Source organism: Paroedura picta, chromosome 6, assembly GCF_049243985.1.
Source record: "Paroedura picta isolate Pp20150507F chromosome 6, Ppicta_v3.0, whole genome shotgun sequence".
In the NCBI taxonomy this organism is placed as follows: domain Eukaryota; kingdom Metazoa; phylum Chordata; class Lepidosauria; order Squamata; family Gekkonidae; genus Paroedura; species Paroedura picta.
In genome coordinates this window covers 33709869-33724193 of record NC_135374.1, presented here as the reverse complement: position 1 = coordinate 33724193, position 14325 = coordinate 33709869, and the positions used below count along the sequence as shown (strand labels likewise).

The 14325-nt window shown below is 41.1% G+C and overlaps 2 protein-coding genes across 5 annotated transcripts in view; one reads left to right on the top strand and one right to left on the bottom strand.

The window, feature by feature from the left end:
- The window catches only part of TOMM70 (translocase of outer mitochondrial membrane 70), a 45672-nt gene extending 36708 nt beyond the window's left edge, over positions 1 to 8964 (top strand). For all 4 annotated transcript variants that reach the window (XM_077342067.1, XM_077342065.1, XM_077342066.1 and 1 more), the window contains 7 exons: positions 536 to 743; positions 2691 to 2825; positions 3495 to 3602; positions 3785 to 3901; positions 4132 to 4229; positions 5744 to 5866; positions 7214 to 8964. In XM_077342067.1, coding sequence (XP_077198182.1) covers positions 536 to 743; positions 2691 to 2825; positions 3495 to 3602; positions 3785 to 3901; positions 4132 to 4229; positions 5744 to 5866; positions 7214 to 7367 — 943 coding nt within the window. In that variant the 3' untranslated portion in view covers positions 7368 to 8964. The remainder of the gene's footprint in view (positions 1 to 535; positions 744 to 2690; positions 2826 to 3494; positions 3603 to 3784; positions 3902 to 4131; positions 4230 to 5743; positions 5867 to 7213) is intronic.
- A 226-nt stretch (positions 8965 to 9190) lies between these two features.
- LOC143839702 (uncharacterized) lies at positions 9191 to 14199 on the bottom strand. The gene is made up of 3 exons (XM_077342076.1): positions 13499 to 14199; positions 11587 to 11717; positions 9191 to 10517 (listed from the first exon to the last, which is right to left on the bottom strand). The coding sequence occupies exons 1-3, from the start codon at positions 13593 to 13595 to the stop codon at positions 10404 to 10406; spliced, it is 342 nt and encodes a 113-aa protein (XP_077198191.1). The 5' UTR covers positions 13596 to 14199; the 3' UTR covers positions 9191 to 10403.
- Positions 14200 to 14325: the final 126 nt, after the last annotated feature.

Below are 14325 nucleotides of genomic sequence, written 5' to 3'. Positions count from 1 at the left end.
GTCAGGGTTGATCTCCTCTAGGACTGACCGGTTTGTTCGCCTTGCAATCCAAGGGACTCGCAAGAGTCTTCTCCAGCACCAGAGTCCAAAAGCCTCAATTCTTTGACGCTCGGCCTTCCTTATGGTCCAACTTTCGCAGCCATACATTGCAACTGGGAAGACCATAGCCTTGACTAAACACACTTTTGTTGGCAGGGTGATGTCTCTGCTTTTTAGGATGCTGTCTAGATTTGCCATAGCTTTCCTCCCCAGGAGTAAGCGTCTTTTAATTTCTTTGCTGCAGTCCCCATCTGCAGTGATCTTGGAGCCCAGGAAAATAAAATCTGTCACTATCTCCATTTCTTCCCCATCTATTTGCCAGGAATTGAGAGGGCCGGATGCCATGATCTTTGTTTTCTTGATGTTGAGTTTCATGCCAACATCCATCTTTTAGTTAAAGCATAAACTAGAAACCTTCAGACTTGCAAGATACATTATTTACATTCAGAGAATCTATTGTTGTCCTGGATATTAATGAAGTCATACATATTTACAGCTGTGGCTATTTAAAGGCAAAGAAATATATGGAAGAAGAAAACTATGACAAAATCATTAGTGAATGTACTAAAGAAATTGAGGCGAAAGGAAAATATATGGCTGAAGCCTTGCTGTTGCGGGCTACGTTCTATCTGCTGATTGGGAATGCGAATGCTGCAAAACCAGATCTGAATCAGGTCATTGACATGGAAGATGCCAATGTAAAGGTAAGCATGTGGTTTTACAAAAAGATGTGCAAAGTTTATATTATTGTATTATTATTAACTAAAATTACTAGTGTTTTCTGATCAGTGGGAAATATTTTCTTCATCTAACCTTTGGTGCCAGTGGGTGTTTATTGACATTGTGTCACAGAAATGGTACAGTATTTTTAATTTTTGAAAAACTATTTAAAGTTCTCACAGTCTTTATACTGTCATGGGCAGGAATGGGGATGGGGGAAACAGCTTTACACTGAAGGCTATATATGGAAAGAGGGGATTCACAGTATATGGAACAGAAAAAGAGGAGGCAGAGCCACTGTGTCTGGAAATAATTATCAACATCAACAACAATAATAATAATCAGAAAACCAATGAGGTTTTTAAATTTATACAGAAAGCAGCCAATTCATTAAAAATATCCAAGTATGCATAAAGGAAAGCTTACCATGAATTTGCTTAGTATTTGAATAAGTGTTAGTGGTTATTTCAGGAGGATTTATCGGAAGAAAAGAGAAGAATGTCAAAGGTTAAGTTGTTTTTCTAAAGATATTCATAAACATACTCTATATACTATAGTACAACTTACCTATAAGGTCTAAAGATAAATTTATGTGGGTTTTATATTGAAAGAAGATCCAGAAAGGACTAGGTTGAAAAAAAAGAAATGAAATATATAAAGGTTATAAAGACTCGCAGTAGGAATATGCAAAAAAAAAAAAGAAGAAGAAGAAAGAGAGCTACCTGCCCCAGAGATGGATTTTCAATTGATCCAAAAATGGACAATGTTATAGAAAAAAATTATAGTAAATTTATAATATTTATGAAAATAAGAACTAACCCATGGTTATAAGTAAAAGGAAAAAACAGGAGGAAAGGGAAAAATTAGCAAGCCTATGAAGAGTATTGTAATTTCAATTCTCAAGATTGTCATCTAGCCAGGGCTGTATCAGAGTTTGTAGAGGGGAATGAAGCCCAGAACCAGATACATAAAAAGAGAAAGATGCCCCAAAAATAGATCCCTCAAGTAAACAGGACCATTTGGGAAAAGCAGAGACACTGGGAAACCTTAGCCTCTTTATCAGGGTATAATAACTTTTCATCGGTAGGAAAATAATTTTTTTCTATATTGGCAGAGGGGTTCCCTAACTGAGCCACTGGGAAGACAAGCCTTTCGTTTCATTTGACTCCTTTGTTTACTGTAGTGGCCAAAAAAGAAGAAGACTACAATACAGAAAAAGTTTTGTGGGCAACCAGAACAACCAAACTTTTACAAACCAACAGGACCAAATAGATGGCAGCCATGGCTGGGACCGAGCAGGAACACAAAGTGCACTTGATGCTGCTTCAGCAGCCATAGCCAGGACCAAGTGGGGTTGTGCAGTCTGTTTTCCTTATACCTGCTTTTGAGGAACAGCAGGAGGTGCTTCATGGTTGCCTCTTAGCCAAATGCTTGGCAGTATGACACCTATGGTCAAAAAGCTCTCCTTGCCCCTCTTTCCTTGCTTTTTTAATGAGAGCAGGCAGTAGAGAAGCATGGAGTGCTTTTCATCTGGCTCCCAGCCTTTGGTGATGGTCTTCAAGCAGCAGGTCCAGTGGGTCCTACTTTTGTGCAGTCTATCCTTGGTTGTAGTTCCGCATGCTGGCTAAACAGGTGCTGGATCACACTGCTCTTAGTACAAAAGCATGCCAACTTCAGTTGGGTCAAGACAGCTCTGCTGTTGAGCTGTTGCTCCTTTGACGTCCTGTAAACACCGTTCTTAACTTTAAATGTGCTGTTTTTTTAGGACTTTGTGGGTGCTTCAGTCTTCATTTTATTAGCTGATTGGCCAACAGTCACTCTTGAGACTCTCTTAGGGCTTTCTCAGCTGCCTGAAAATTAAAAACATTGTTACCAGAATCTGAAGACTGTGGGTAGCAGGAAAATTAATAATCACTGATTCTTTGTACTAGCTTCGTGCTAATGCCCTCATCAAGCGAGGCAGTATGTATATGCAGCAACAACAACCTATGCTCTCCACTCAAGACTTTAATATGGCAGCCGACATTGATCCTCAGAATGCAGATGTTTATCATCACAGGGGGCAGGTAAGACTCATTATACTTTGTTTCTCATCTTCCACAGAATATGGTGTAGTTAACATAGAAATACGGTAGCAGGCAAATGTTAATAGTCAGCCTCTTACCTAGGCTTCAGTTTACAAGAAATGTGAAAAACATGGTAAGATTTTCAACCATCTTGAATCCAGACAGCAGAATTCATGCTAGATGAGAAGGCTAACACTTCAGAAAGTCTGAATCTGTTGATGGTGGGCCCCTGCCTTATTTCAGCAAGGCTTTCTGGTTTTATTCAAACCAACAAATTGCATTTGAACGTGTCCCCAATCCAGAGCTACAAACCATGCTCAAACAGTAGCTTTGAAAGAGGGAGGACATTTTGGCACGTGACAAGAAGGGAACATATGACCCAAGGCTCATTGTCATAATGCCAGGCAATAGTTTGGCTTTGCTTCTCACTGGATGCTTGTGTAATGAAGTATTTGCATTTAAAATATTGTGCTGAAAAGTAAAGAAGAGAGAAGTGAAAACCAGAAGCCTATACTTGGCCTAAACTAGTGTAGATGGGCTTTGAGGAAATCTACTCATTCCAAATACTTGATTTATAATTTCAGTAGTTCTCTAGTAATTCTATTGTGACAGTGGTTTTCCTTGAATACAGAAGAGTTTACAATTGTTCTCACACCTCTTTTATTTTAGCTGAAAATCCTGCTTGACCAAGTTGAAGAAGCTGTAGAAGATTTTGATGAATGTATCCGTTTGCGGCCAGATTCTGCCTTAGCGCAAGCACAGAAATGCTTTGCGTTGGTAAGCATGTGGAATTTTTACTATAAAATAAAGTCTGCTCGAAATATATTGTGAGAATATGATCCAAAAGCAATTTTGCTGCAAGTAGTACATTTTGGGATATTATTTCTTGGTCAAGTAATGATAAAGTAGAGTTTTTCAACCTGATTCTGTTTTGACATGGTAAACTTTGTTTCTAACAGTATCGGCAAGCTTACACTGGAAACAATGCTTTACAAGTACAAGCAGCAATGAAAGGCTTTGAGGACGTTATTAAAAAATTTCCAAGATGTGCTGAAGGCTATGCACTGTATGCCCAGGTATATGACACTATCTGTTAATCTGTGAAAGTATTTTGTGTATTATCATTAACTAGTTCTGAGTTTCTCATGTTCCAGCAATAAATGTTATTTCTGCATGCTTTGTAAGGGAGAAGATTCTGCTTTTTCTTTTGCTGCTTATCAAAGTGCTACATTTGCAGAAAGTGAGGTAGTCCTGCTTTTAAGTTATTTCACAAATCTTTATTAAAGTTCAATGTTTATTCATGCAGGCATTAACAGATCAACAACAATTTGGAAAAGCTGATGAAATGTATGATAAATGTATTGATCTTGAGCCAGACAATGCTACAACTTACGTTCATAAAGGGTAAGCAAAATAGTTGCTGTTATACAGAAGGTTATCTGCTGAGCTGCTTTTGAGGCATTATTTCTGTACTTATTTAGAGGATTTTTTTGCCACCACTCTCTGGAAACTCCCATGGTGGCTTATAAAATAAAATATATAAAACATTAAGAACATAAAATATTAATAATTCTTGATGAAAATCCAGCCTTAAAAACCAATTAGAGCATTAAAATCATAATTAAGCAGCTTAAAATTAATACCAGTTTCAGACAGAATGCACTATAAAAATGTTGGTAAAAGAACAGTCCATTAATTAAAGGCCTGGATAAACAGAAAACCTGGGTAAACATTTTGTCCTGATGTCTGAAGGAGGATTATGTATGTGCCAGGCAAGATGCTGCTATTGAAAAAGCCCTGTATCTGGTTGACAACCACCTTACTTCTAAAGGCAAAGACAATAAGAACAGGGTTGTGAGACAGATTTTCACTGGGAGAAGGCCGTCCTTGAAATAATGAGGTTTAAAGCCATTTAGAGCTTTAAAGGTAAGAACCAGCGCCTTGAATTGTGCTTGGAAACAAAAGGGCAGCCAGTGCAGATCTTTCCAGTTCAGAATTTTAGTATCTGTGTATCCTGGCTGCCTTCCACATCTGGAATCAGCTGACATTCTGGACTATGTTCAGAGGCAGCCCCACATAGAATGCAGGTGCAGGAGAGGAAATAACTTTGATGATCAGAAGCAAGACTTAGGATCCAGGCTTTGAAGTTCTAAATTAATGGTATCTGCTGTTTATGTTCTAAATTACAATGCATTATTAAAACCATATTTTATTCCAGAAAGTAAAGGTCACTTTAATTAAATGTTAGTTAATTAAAGGTTACTTTAATTACTGCTATTAATATTGGTAATTATACTACTACTTTTGCTAAATGTTATTAAATGGTTATTTGCTACTTGCTTATTAATACTTAATAGTTGTTGACCTCTGTCAGATGTCAAAGTTGTGGGATAGAACTCAGTATATTCTCTTAGCTCAAACTGATGCCTCATTTCTGGGTAAATGTCAGACAGTATACAATTCCTTGCAATTTTCCTTTAACTGGTGAACTCCTTTTTCTTCAGTTTTCCAACCCTTTCTCACATATGCCATGTCTGTCAGTTGCACTAAAAACAAGTGGGAATCTCAAGGCAAACAAATACGTTTCTGCTTTAGGCAGGTTTGATGTATTAAAATGCCACAAGGCTCCTGATTGTTTCTGGAGACAAGTATTGATAAATTATCACTTACTTGTTTGAAACTGCACTGCCTAAATAGATTTTACTGGTGGGTAACTAAATTTTAGGTACCTCTTTGGTCAGTCACTTATTTGTATGTGATTTTCAAGCGTACTTGAATGCAGGTTATATTTCTGTATTCATATTACTGTCTCTTAATAGCTTTCTTTGTATTGGAATGCTACTATTTTGGGTATATGCTTTTTTCTGATGGAGTAGGCTACCAATGTTCACCACTGGTCTGCAATTGATTTGTTTCAGTTTACTTCAACTTCAGTGGAAGCAGGATTTAGATAAAGGTTTGGAACTTATAAGTAAGGCCATTGAAATTGATAATAAATGCGACTTTGCATATGAGACGATGGGGACAATTGAAGTGCAAAGGTAAGCACTGAATGTTTCTACTTTGATAGTCTTTGGCAGTATGAGGTCCCGTAAACTTTTATTGTGAAGGTGAAGTTATCCCCTGTGCAAGCACCGGGTCATGTCTGACCCCTGGGGTGACACCCTCTAGCGTTTTCATGGCAGACTCAATACGGGGTGGTTTGCCAGTGCCTTCCCCAGTCATTACCGTTTACCCCCCAGCAAGCTGGGTACCCAGCTTGCAAACTTTTATTATTGATGGTTTATCAATTTGGGCCACTGACAGTATCCTTGGGAAATTTGTGTACTGTTAGATGCATTCTACTTAAACCAAAGACTTACCTCAAATTGCCTTCAGATCCTTTCTTCTGAAGTGGCAGCTATATTGATATGTGCCATGTTCTAAATTTGTCAGTCTATCTTTGCCTGCCAAACATTACTGCTAACCTAGGCAGGGCTGGTGGGAAAATTTGATAGGGAAGATTCTCCAGCTGTGAGCCATTCCCTCAAATCCTTCGCCACAGGAACAAACGATAGTATGTCTTTGTTGTTTTGGCATCATCCGCCATTAGACCAATTTCTTCCCTCCTCCCCCCACCTTTTACGTAAGTACAGTCGAAGCATTAATTGGCAAGCCGCTGTAGCATGCTACTAAATCGGACTTTGGTAAAGAACAAATAGGCATATACCTCAGACAAAGCTACTTGCGTGTGTTACACTCCATGACCTGCACTGTCTATAAAATGTATCATACACTTATATATTAGTAAGGAGGGAGTGCCTATTGATGCCCTAAGGTTAGGTGGACCCTGACAAATGCTGCCTCAACTCTGAAGTGTGCAGCAGGGAGCACAGGATTTCAAGAAGAAAGAACATTTCCAGAGTAGTTGTCACACAATGGCCACCCCATCCTCCTTGATCATTAAACAGTGCCATGTTTTAGGTGTTTTTCTCTATCCAGACATACCATTTATTCAGCATATTGCAAGCAGATGTGTGACAACTAGCCAGAATAGTTTTATAGAATTAAATTAGCTGTGACAAATATTGAAAAAACACTTTGACTTTGTTTAATCCTTCTTCCTAATAGTCATACAAGTATTCTTAGTGAATTCTGTTGTTGTATGCTATTTCACCATTTCTTTATGGGCATTAGAATTCCTGGCACTCCTGTTGGCTAATCGTAGAAATACCTTGCTTTAAAGAATACTGTAATCAGAGTGGAACAACAAAAATTTGCAAAGGCCGTGTGAAGTTGTGGGAGTCACAGTATACAGGGGAAAATCAAAAATGTTTCATATAGCATCCATTTGTAACTGCTGACCCTTGTAATTTTTCTTAAATGACTCTTTTATCCTTTTGTTTTAGAGGCAATCTGGATAAAGCCATTGAAATGTTCAACAAAGCTATTAATTTGGCCAAATCTGAGATGGAGATGGCCCACCTCTACTCTCTCTGTGATGCTGCCTATGCCCAGACAGAAGTTGCAAAGAAATATGGATTGAAACCACCAACGTTGTAAAGAAACACCAGGGGAGGGAGATAATCTTTTAAAAAGTAAAGCTGCCCAGTTCGACCTTGCCCTAAAGACACTGTTACAGTGTGTTGGATGGTGATTTTTTTTCTATTCGTGGTGGTGTAGTTATCTGTTAAATGTTTAGGTATTGTGGGAATGGCTGTGCAAGAAAAGAAGCAGTTTGTTCCCTCTGCAGCAAATAATTGTTAAAAGATTAAAAAAAACAATAGTTTGCAAGGGGATCAAAAATTATTTTGGCCATGCAAATAAAAACCTTTTTGACTCATGTTTTGAGGGTGGCTGTTGTGAGTGAATGGTTCTATCTAAAAGGGTGATTTTAAAAAATTTAATAGAGGTGTTTAATTTTTTTATGCCATGTAAATCCCTTTGGATTAATTTTAGCTTTGTAAAAGGCAGTTGCAGAAGAGTTTCATAACAGGGATTTTAAGAGAAACAATAGATGCAGCATAATCTTTCAATATATGTGTCACATAAGGCTCCCCGTCCCATTTTCTGCTTCATTTAAGATGATAGTGAGAGCTTTGAAGAAACTGAAGTTCAGAATGCTGCTGTACTGAATGATTTGTAAGATTTGTTTCAAAAGACCCTTACAGGTCAAGTTGATAATTCAATCCTCCTGTGGGTTCTTTTTTCCAGTTTGCATGTTTCCTGAAAGTTGAACTATCAAGCCATTTTTCAGGAGAGAAAATTTCCTTCTGTTTAGGTCATTCCTGAACTGGGTGCAGGCTGGACTCAAGCTTTGTTCTGGGTGCAGACTGTTCAGGATTAGTATGTACATGTGCTCCTTGTAGGGAGAAACAAAGTAGCTTGAACACGTGTTGGGTTCTGATTTATTTTGACATGGTCTAGCATTGGAAATCTTAGCAGCTACTACTTGTACAAGAAATAATCTTTTCTATTATTGATGTTACAAAGTACAGAGTTTGTAGCATTCTTATCCTTTTAGGAAGTCTTCTTTACCCACGCTAAGTGCTTGAAAATTTAGGAAGCTATGTATGCTAGTCTCAGTTGCCCTTTCCTTACATGCTACTGAAGGCAATCCAAAGCTATGCTGTGTGTTGGGGAGTTCCTTGTGTGATGCAGACATGTAGATTTCTTTAACCTGGGCCTACCTTTTTGTTTCCTCTTGTTGATACAATGTATCTAATGGTTTACACTTTATTTTTTACTGAAGGTATTAAATGAAGATTGGAGATTCAGGAAAAGTTAACCTTCAGTGTTTGTTCAGCTGCTTCAGATCTCCTTCTAGAAATAATGTGACTAACTGGAGATCTTTTTCATCCATTCTTTAACAGAAATGGCTCTTCTGGATCCTTGTACCTCCTAGGTTTGACTGTATCATGTTTTTCCCCCCCTCCAAAGGGGTTTTTATTTGCGTGGCTTTATCGACACTGACACTTCTCTCTCCTGAAAACAATTAAGAACTAAGCATGTGCTGTCTGATACTAGCATTCCAAATCATCACAGACTGTTGCCTGTTCTTCAGCTATTTGAAAACTGCACTGAAAGAATGCATTTGTTTGTTATTTTTTTTGTAAATGACTTGCCACATGTAAAGTCATTAAATAAATACTACAGTCAATCTCTCTCTGCTATAAGTAATCTACGGTGGTTTAAAAATCACTTATTTGGAAAAAGAGAATTACAATAATGTAATTTGTGAATATATTGTAACTACTGCCAGTGGTCTTCCTTGCAATTTCAAACATTCCAAAATTTCAATTTCCGCAATTCCTTTTTCAAAACTGGACTTGGGACAGGGCTGTCTCTCACAAGAGGTCAGTTATTCCTTAGTTTAGGTTCAGAATTATGCCTACTGTCACTTAGTGGACAATAACACCTATTAATAGCAGGCTGCTTATGGTTGTACCATTGAAGCACTTTCCATTGTTCCCATTAATAGCAAATTTAAGCTCTTAGGAATTGTTTTCAACCTAACAGAATGGTGAGGGGTTTTTTTCCTGAAATGTACTGGAAATAGGTAAGACTGCAGGTGTGAAATGCACCTACATTAAGACACAGGCCTGTTGGATATAGCTACTGTGTGAGCATTTCCTTTTTGTAATCCTGATCCCATGAAATCCCTGCTTATTCTAGTTCTTAAACATGAGATCAGGATACCAAGCTTGTAGTGGCCGTAGAAAGGGGTTAGTAGGAGGACAGAGGGACATTTTCTTTGATGTTGTTAAATTAGAACGGCTTAAATACCAAAGCTGACAAAACTTAGGCGGAACCTAATACTGTTGCACGTGGAAATAATTAAGTGCCTGACTTCAGAGTATCGATGATGACGACAGTATTGAAGAGCTGTCATTAGCTTTTTAAAATATATACATAGTTTAGGTGTTCTGAAAAACCAGCTCAGACCCTATTCCCTTATTTTAAAGGTTTTTTAGAGAGTAAAAGATCTGTAGCTATTTTTTTTAGAAAGAATCATAAGGAAACAATCTTTAATTTTCAGAGGTCTGAATTGTGCCAAAAAATTTTAAGTTGTCGAAAAGAAAAATCCTGTTAAGCAAAGGGAAGATGTTTCCCTTGCTCAGGTAAAGTTGCGCACAGTGCATCTGTAATGAGCTGGGCAGGCGGGAGTGGACAAAGTGCCAGCAGGCAACAGACGTGAAGGAGACAAGGTGGAGGAATGCAGTAGGGTTCCAGTTAAATAAAAGAGGCCAGCATCCATCTGCACTTCTGGTGTCTCTTTATTATCAGATCCAATTCTACCTCACTGGTTCTGCATGCAATTTGAGAATTATTCATTCTCCCTCTCCCAACTGGAGAGCCCTTGAGTTCCTCACGCCCAGGCTGCCTTCCAGCTCCTTTGCAGGAGCTTGTGCTCTCCACAGGAGTTGACCACACTCCCCATCAACAGCTCCTGTTGCATCTGCCTTTCATTCATGAACTTTAAACCCCAGCAGTGCTCCTTTTCCTGCAACTGCCACCGTATCAGCCAGCATCTTCCTGCCAAGGGCTGTTCCTGGTCATACAATGTGCCCGTGATCTACCTCTAGCCCAGTGCGCCTTCTAGGTGCCTCCTGTGACCCTCTCTTCCATCCCACATGTTGTTTCTGATCTGCTACATGCCCCTGTCAGGTGACTTGCCACCTCCACCAGAGTTGCTTCTTCCTCACTCTCTGCCTGAGGAGAAAAACAGCATTAATTATTAGGGCATGATGATGATGATATCCCCCAGAGTGGAGGCCATGAAGGCATAGGGCTTGAAAGCCAGGTACCTGTGGTTGAGCCTGAGGTTGCATTGCAGTCATTGTAGGGGGCAATCCATTACCAAACAGGTTTCCCCACAAGTCCTGTGATAACTTGTCCACCACCCTTTGACAGTGTAATATTGTTCCTGTGATGTAAACATTTGGCTAAGATGCAATACTGGCTACTACTCTTGGCCCTGCGTAATGCTGCTCCCAGTTCTGACCATGTGGTATCACAAAAGTGACCTGAGGATCAGGGATGCACAAGGCTGGTTTTGTGTGTCCAGGCCCCTCTGACCATCTGTATAGCTTCAGGGTTCCACTGCAAGATTTGAGGATTCCTTTTCTGAATTGGTTCTATCTGACCAGCAGCTGTGGTTACAAAATGGGGAGTTTATCCAGCCAGCCCCAAGAGGCGATTTAGCCTTTCTTTGTATCCAGCCTCTTCTGCTGCACTGGAGCTTTGACCTTGTCTACAGGATGTATTTGCTCCTGGCCCATGTAAAAGCCTAGCTACTGGACCTGCTTATGGGCTTATACCTGGCTGGGTTGGCAGATAGCCCGGCTTTGCGCAACCAGCTCTATACTCATACCAAAGGATCCAGGTGCTCTTGCCACATACGACTAAAACTGATAAGGACATCAGCAATGTAAGGTATCATGTCTGACGCCCTTGGGGTGACGCCCTCTAGCGTTTTCATGGCAGACTCAATACGGGGTGGTTTGCCAGTGCCTTCCCCAGTCATTACCATTTACCCCCCAGCAAGCTGGGTACTCATTTTACCGACCTCGAAAGGATGGAAGCCTGAGTCAACCTTGAGCCGGCTGCTGGGATTGAACTCCCAACCTCATGGGCAAAGCTTTCAGGCGGCTGCCTTACCACTCTGCGCCACAAGAGGCTCCTATCAGCAATGTAGGCCATGGCAAACCTGTCCAATTCTGACAGGATTATGTCAGATGAGTGCTGGAAGGATGCAGCAGTGCTATTGAGCCTGTCTCACCTGGGCCTCTTGCTGTAGCCCTAGCTCTTCCTCTTTTTGTTGCTCATCCTTCTGACCATAGGCTGTCCTTTGTGTCTTCATGGGTTTCCACTGCCAGTACCTTGACTGCATCCTCCTGGCTCCTGCCAGGCCTTCAAAAGATTCACATGATAAATGTGAGGAGCATTCAGGTGTATAGGGTTGGTCTGAAGCAGCAAAGTTTGAGTCCAATGGTACCTTTAAGACTAACAAGGTTTAAAACACTGTGAGGAGCACTGCACATACTCAGTTGGTGCACTTTGTAATCTACAGGACCCATTCACAGCCCTGCCATGGAAAATCCAGGATTGTTTCATGAACCACTTTCAGAAGTACAGACATAGCTCTCTGATTCCCACAGTTACTGGAGTGTTTCATTCATATACAGCCAAAGGAGGACTGAAATGCCATTTGTCTCTAAGGGGACACTGCTTGCTAATTTGGGTAATAGTACCAGTATGCAGTCTCTGGGCTGAAAAATATGTTCTCTGCCGGAACTGCACTTGAAAAGATGGTGGTCCTACGGCTGGGGAGGAAAGGGCTAGAAGAGGAAGTGTGCCTCCCCCATCTGGATGGGGTGCAATTAACAGGAATTTGGTAACTCTGGGGCTCCTGATGACTTGGCTAACCAGTGAGGGGCTCATAGCTGAGCTTACCTCAATCAAAGACCTGGCAGAAAACCTCTGTCTTGCAGGCCCTGTGGAACAGAAAGTTCTGTCAGGGTCCTCGGCAATCCCGGGAGCTCCTTCAACCAGACTGGAGCCAGGAACAAAAAGGCCCTGGCTCTAGCTGAGGCCAGGCAACCCCCCCTTGGGCCAGGGACCTCCAACAAATTCATACCTGGAGATTGTAATGCCCTGCGGGGGGCATAAGGACATAGGCAGTCCTGAGAGGCCCAGACTGCAGATGGCTTTAATGGGTAGAACAAAACCTTGAACCTGATCTGGACCATGACCAGTAACCAATATAGCTGCCTCACCACCAGCTGGCTGTGGGCCCTCCAGCAGCTTCATTTTGCACCAGCTGCAATTTCCAGGTCAGGAACAAGGGTAGGCCAGCGTAGAGCAAGTTAAAGAAGTCTAGTCTGGAGGTGACCATTGCATGGATCACTGTAGCCAAGCAGTGTCAGATAGGGTGCTAGTAGCCTCACTTGGTGCAGGTGGGAAAATGCTGTACATGCTACTCCTGTGACTCCTTGGGTGTCATTTGCGTAACAACCTACATAAACATAGTGAAAAAGCAACATTTTGAGTTTCCCCGCCACTTCTGACATCCCCAGGAGTGGCTTTTCAGGGAATACAGGTGAATGATAATCTCATTTATTAAACCTCTGCCATTCTTGTGATCCAAGCCTCGGATCAGTCTCGGATGTGTTGGCAGCTATTGGCCTTGGTCTCGGCAAACCCTCCTGACTGCAAACATTACATGGCTGGGACTCTGGAGACTGGAGATTTACTGGGATTTGCCTGAAGTAAAGGGTTATTGGTTTACAGTGAAAAGTGATCTCTGATGGCTACATTTTGTTTACCGTATTTGCCGGCGTATAAGACGACGGCGTATAAGACGACCCCCCAACATTTCCACTCAAAATACAGTACTATGGGCCACTATGGGCAGCTATGTCTATCCCAACTGAAGTGCACCCAGAGTACAAGACGACCCCCCCACTTGGAGGCATGTTTTTCAGGGGGGAAAAGTAGTCTTATACGCCAGCAAATACTGTAGTTACCAGCAATCACAGTATAAGGGAAAACTGCATTCCACATCAGGATAAAATCTTCTCTGTTCTAGTGTATTCTAAACACTTCAAGGTGACGTCCTATACTGCAAAATCATTGAGAGAGGAAGCCACTGCAATGATGGTTTTAACTGAATATGCAACATAGTTCATTACCGTGGCGCTCCAGGATACAGAAGAGGATACAGGATACAGGATACAGAAGATACTGCATCACTCTCATGCTAGTGATGCAGTCTGGTTTGGGCGCCATCTTCTTCTGGTATATCCAAAGATGGAAAACACAGAAGTACAATGCTGTAGGACTTCGGTTCTCTGAAATTTCAACTGTATGGACAAACTCTGCATGTTTAGGCTTTGATTTTGTATTATGTAGTTAATAAAGTATAGCATTTTTTTTTACAAGTTCAAATACTTTTCAGGCATTTATGCAATACATACTTATCAAATATTAAATGAAAATGTAAGGATGTGAAATCTATTTTTAGTTCAAACAACTAGTTTTTTTAAAAAATGCAGATATTTTAACTATTGAAGAGATTCCTTTTCCTCCCATGCCTTGTGCTTCTTTTCTAAGCAGCACTGCCATGTACCTGTCCATTCATCATGGATCATTGATGAGGGGCTGCTGTCATTCATTGGGATTGGGCCAAAAGTGGCTCTGGTTACTCAGGTCCAAACTGAGTGGCATTCCAGACTGCTGCATCTCAACTGTGGAACAAATAGGTTGCCACGCTGCCATTTGGCAACCAGGGCATGTGGTGCCCCCTCTTGGCTCTAGATCAGCAGTTCTTAACCGCCCTAATGCCACGACCCCTACAGCAGGGGCAGGAACGGTGCACACACACATGCATGCACACATGCGCACACCACCGCTCCTGCTTGCTGTGGCGCTTCCTGTGGCACTGGCCTCCGCACAGCCTTGGTAATCTCCGTGACGGCGGAGGAGGCTAGTGCCATGCCACAGCTGCCACTGAGCTGTC

Excerpts from the sequence above, each read along its gene's own strand:
- LOC143839702 (XM_077342076.1), bottom strand. The coding sequence starts at position 13,595 with ATGGCGCCCAAACCAGACTGCATCACTAGCATGAGAGTGATGCAGTAT. Across the intron at positions 11,718-13,498 it reads CTGTATCCTGGAGCGCCACG|GCCTGGCAGGAGCCAGGAGG; the intron begins GTAATGAACTAT and ends AATCTTTTGAAG. Across the intron at positions 10,518-11,586 it reads GGCTACAGCAAGAGGCCCAG|GCAGAGAGTGAGGAAGAAGC; the intron begins GTGAGACAGGCT and ends TTTTCTCCTCAG.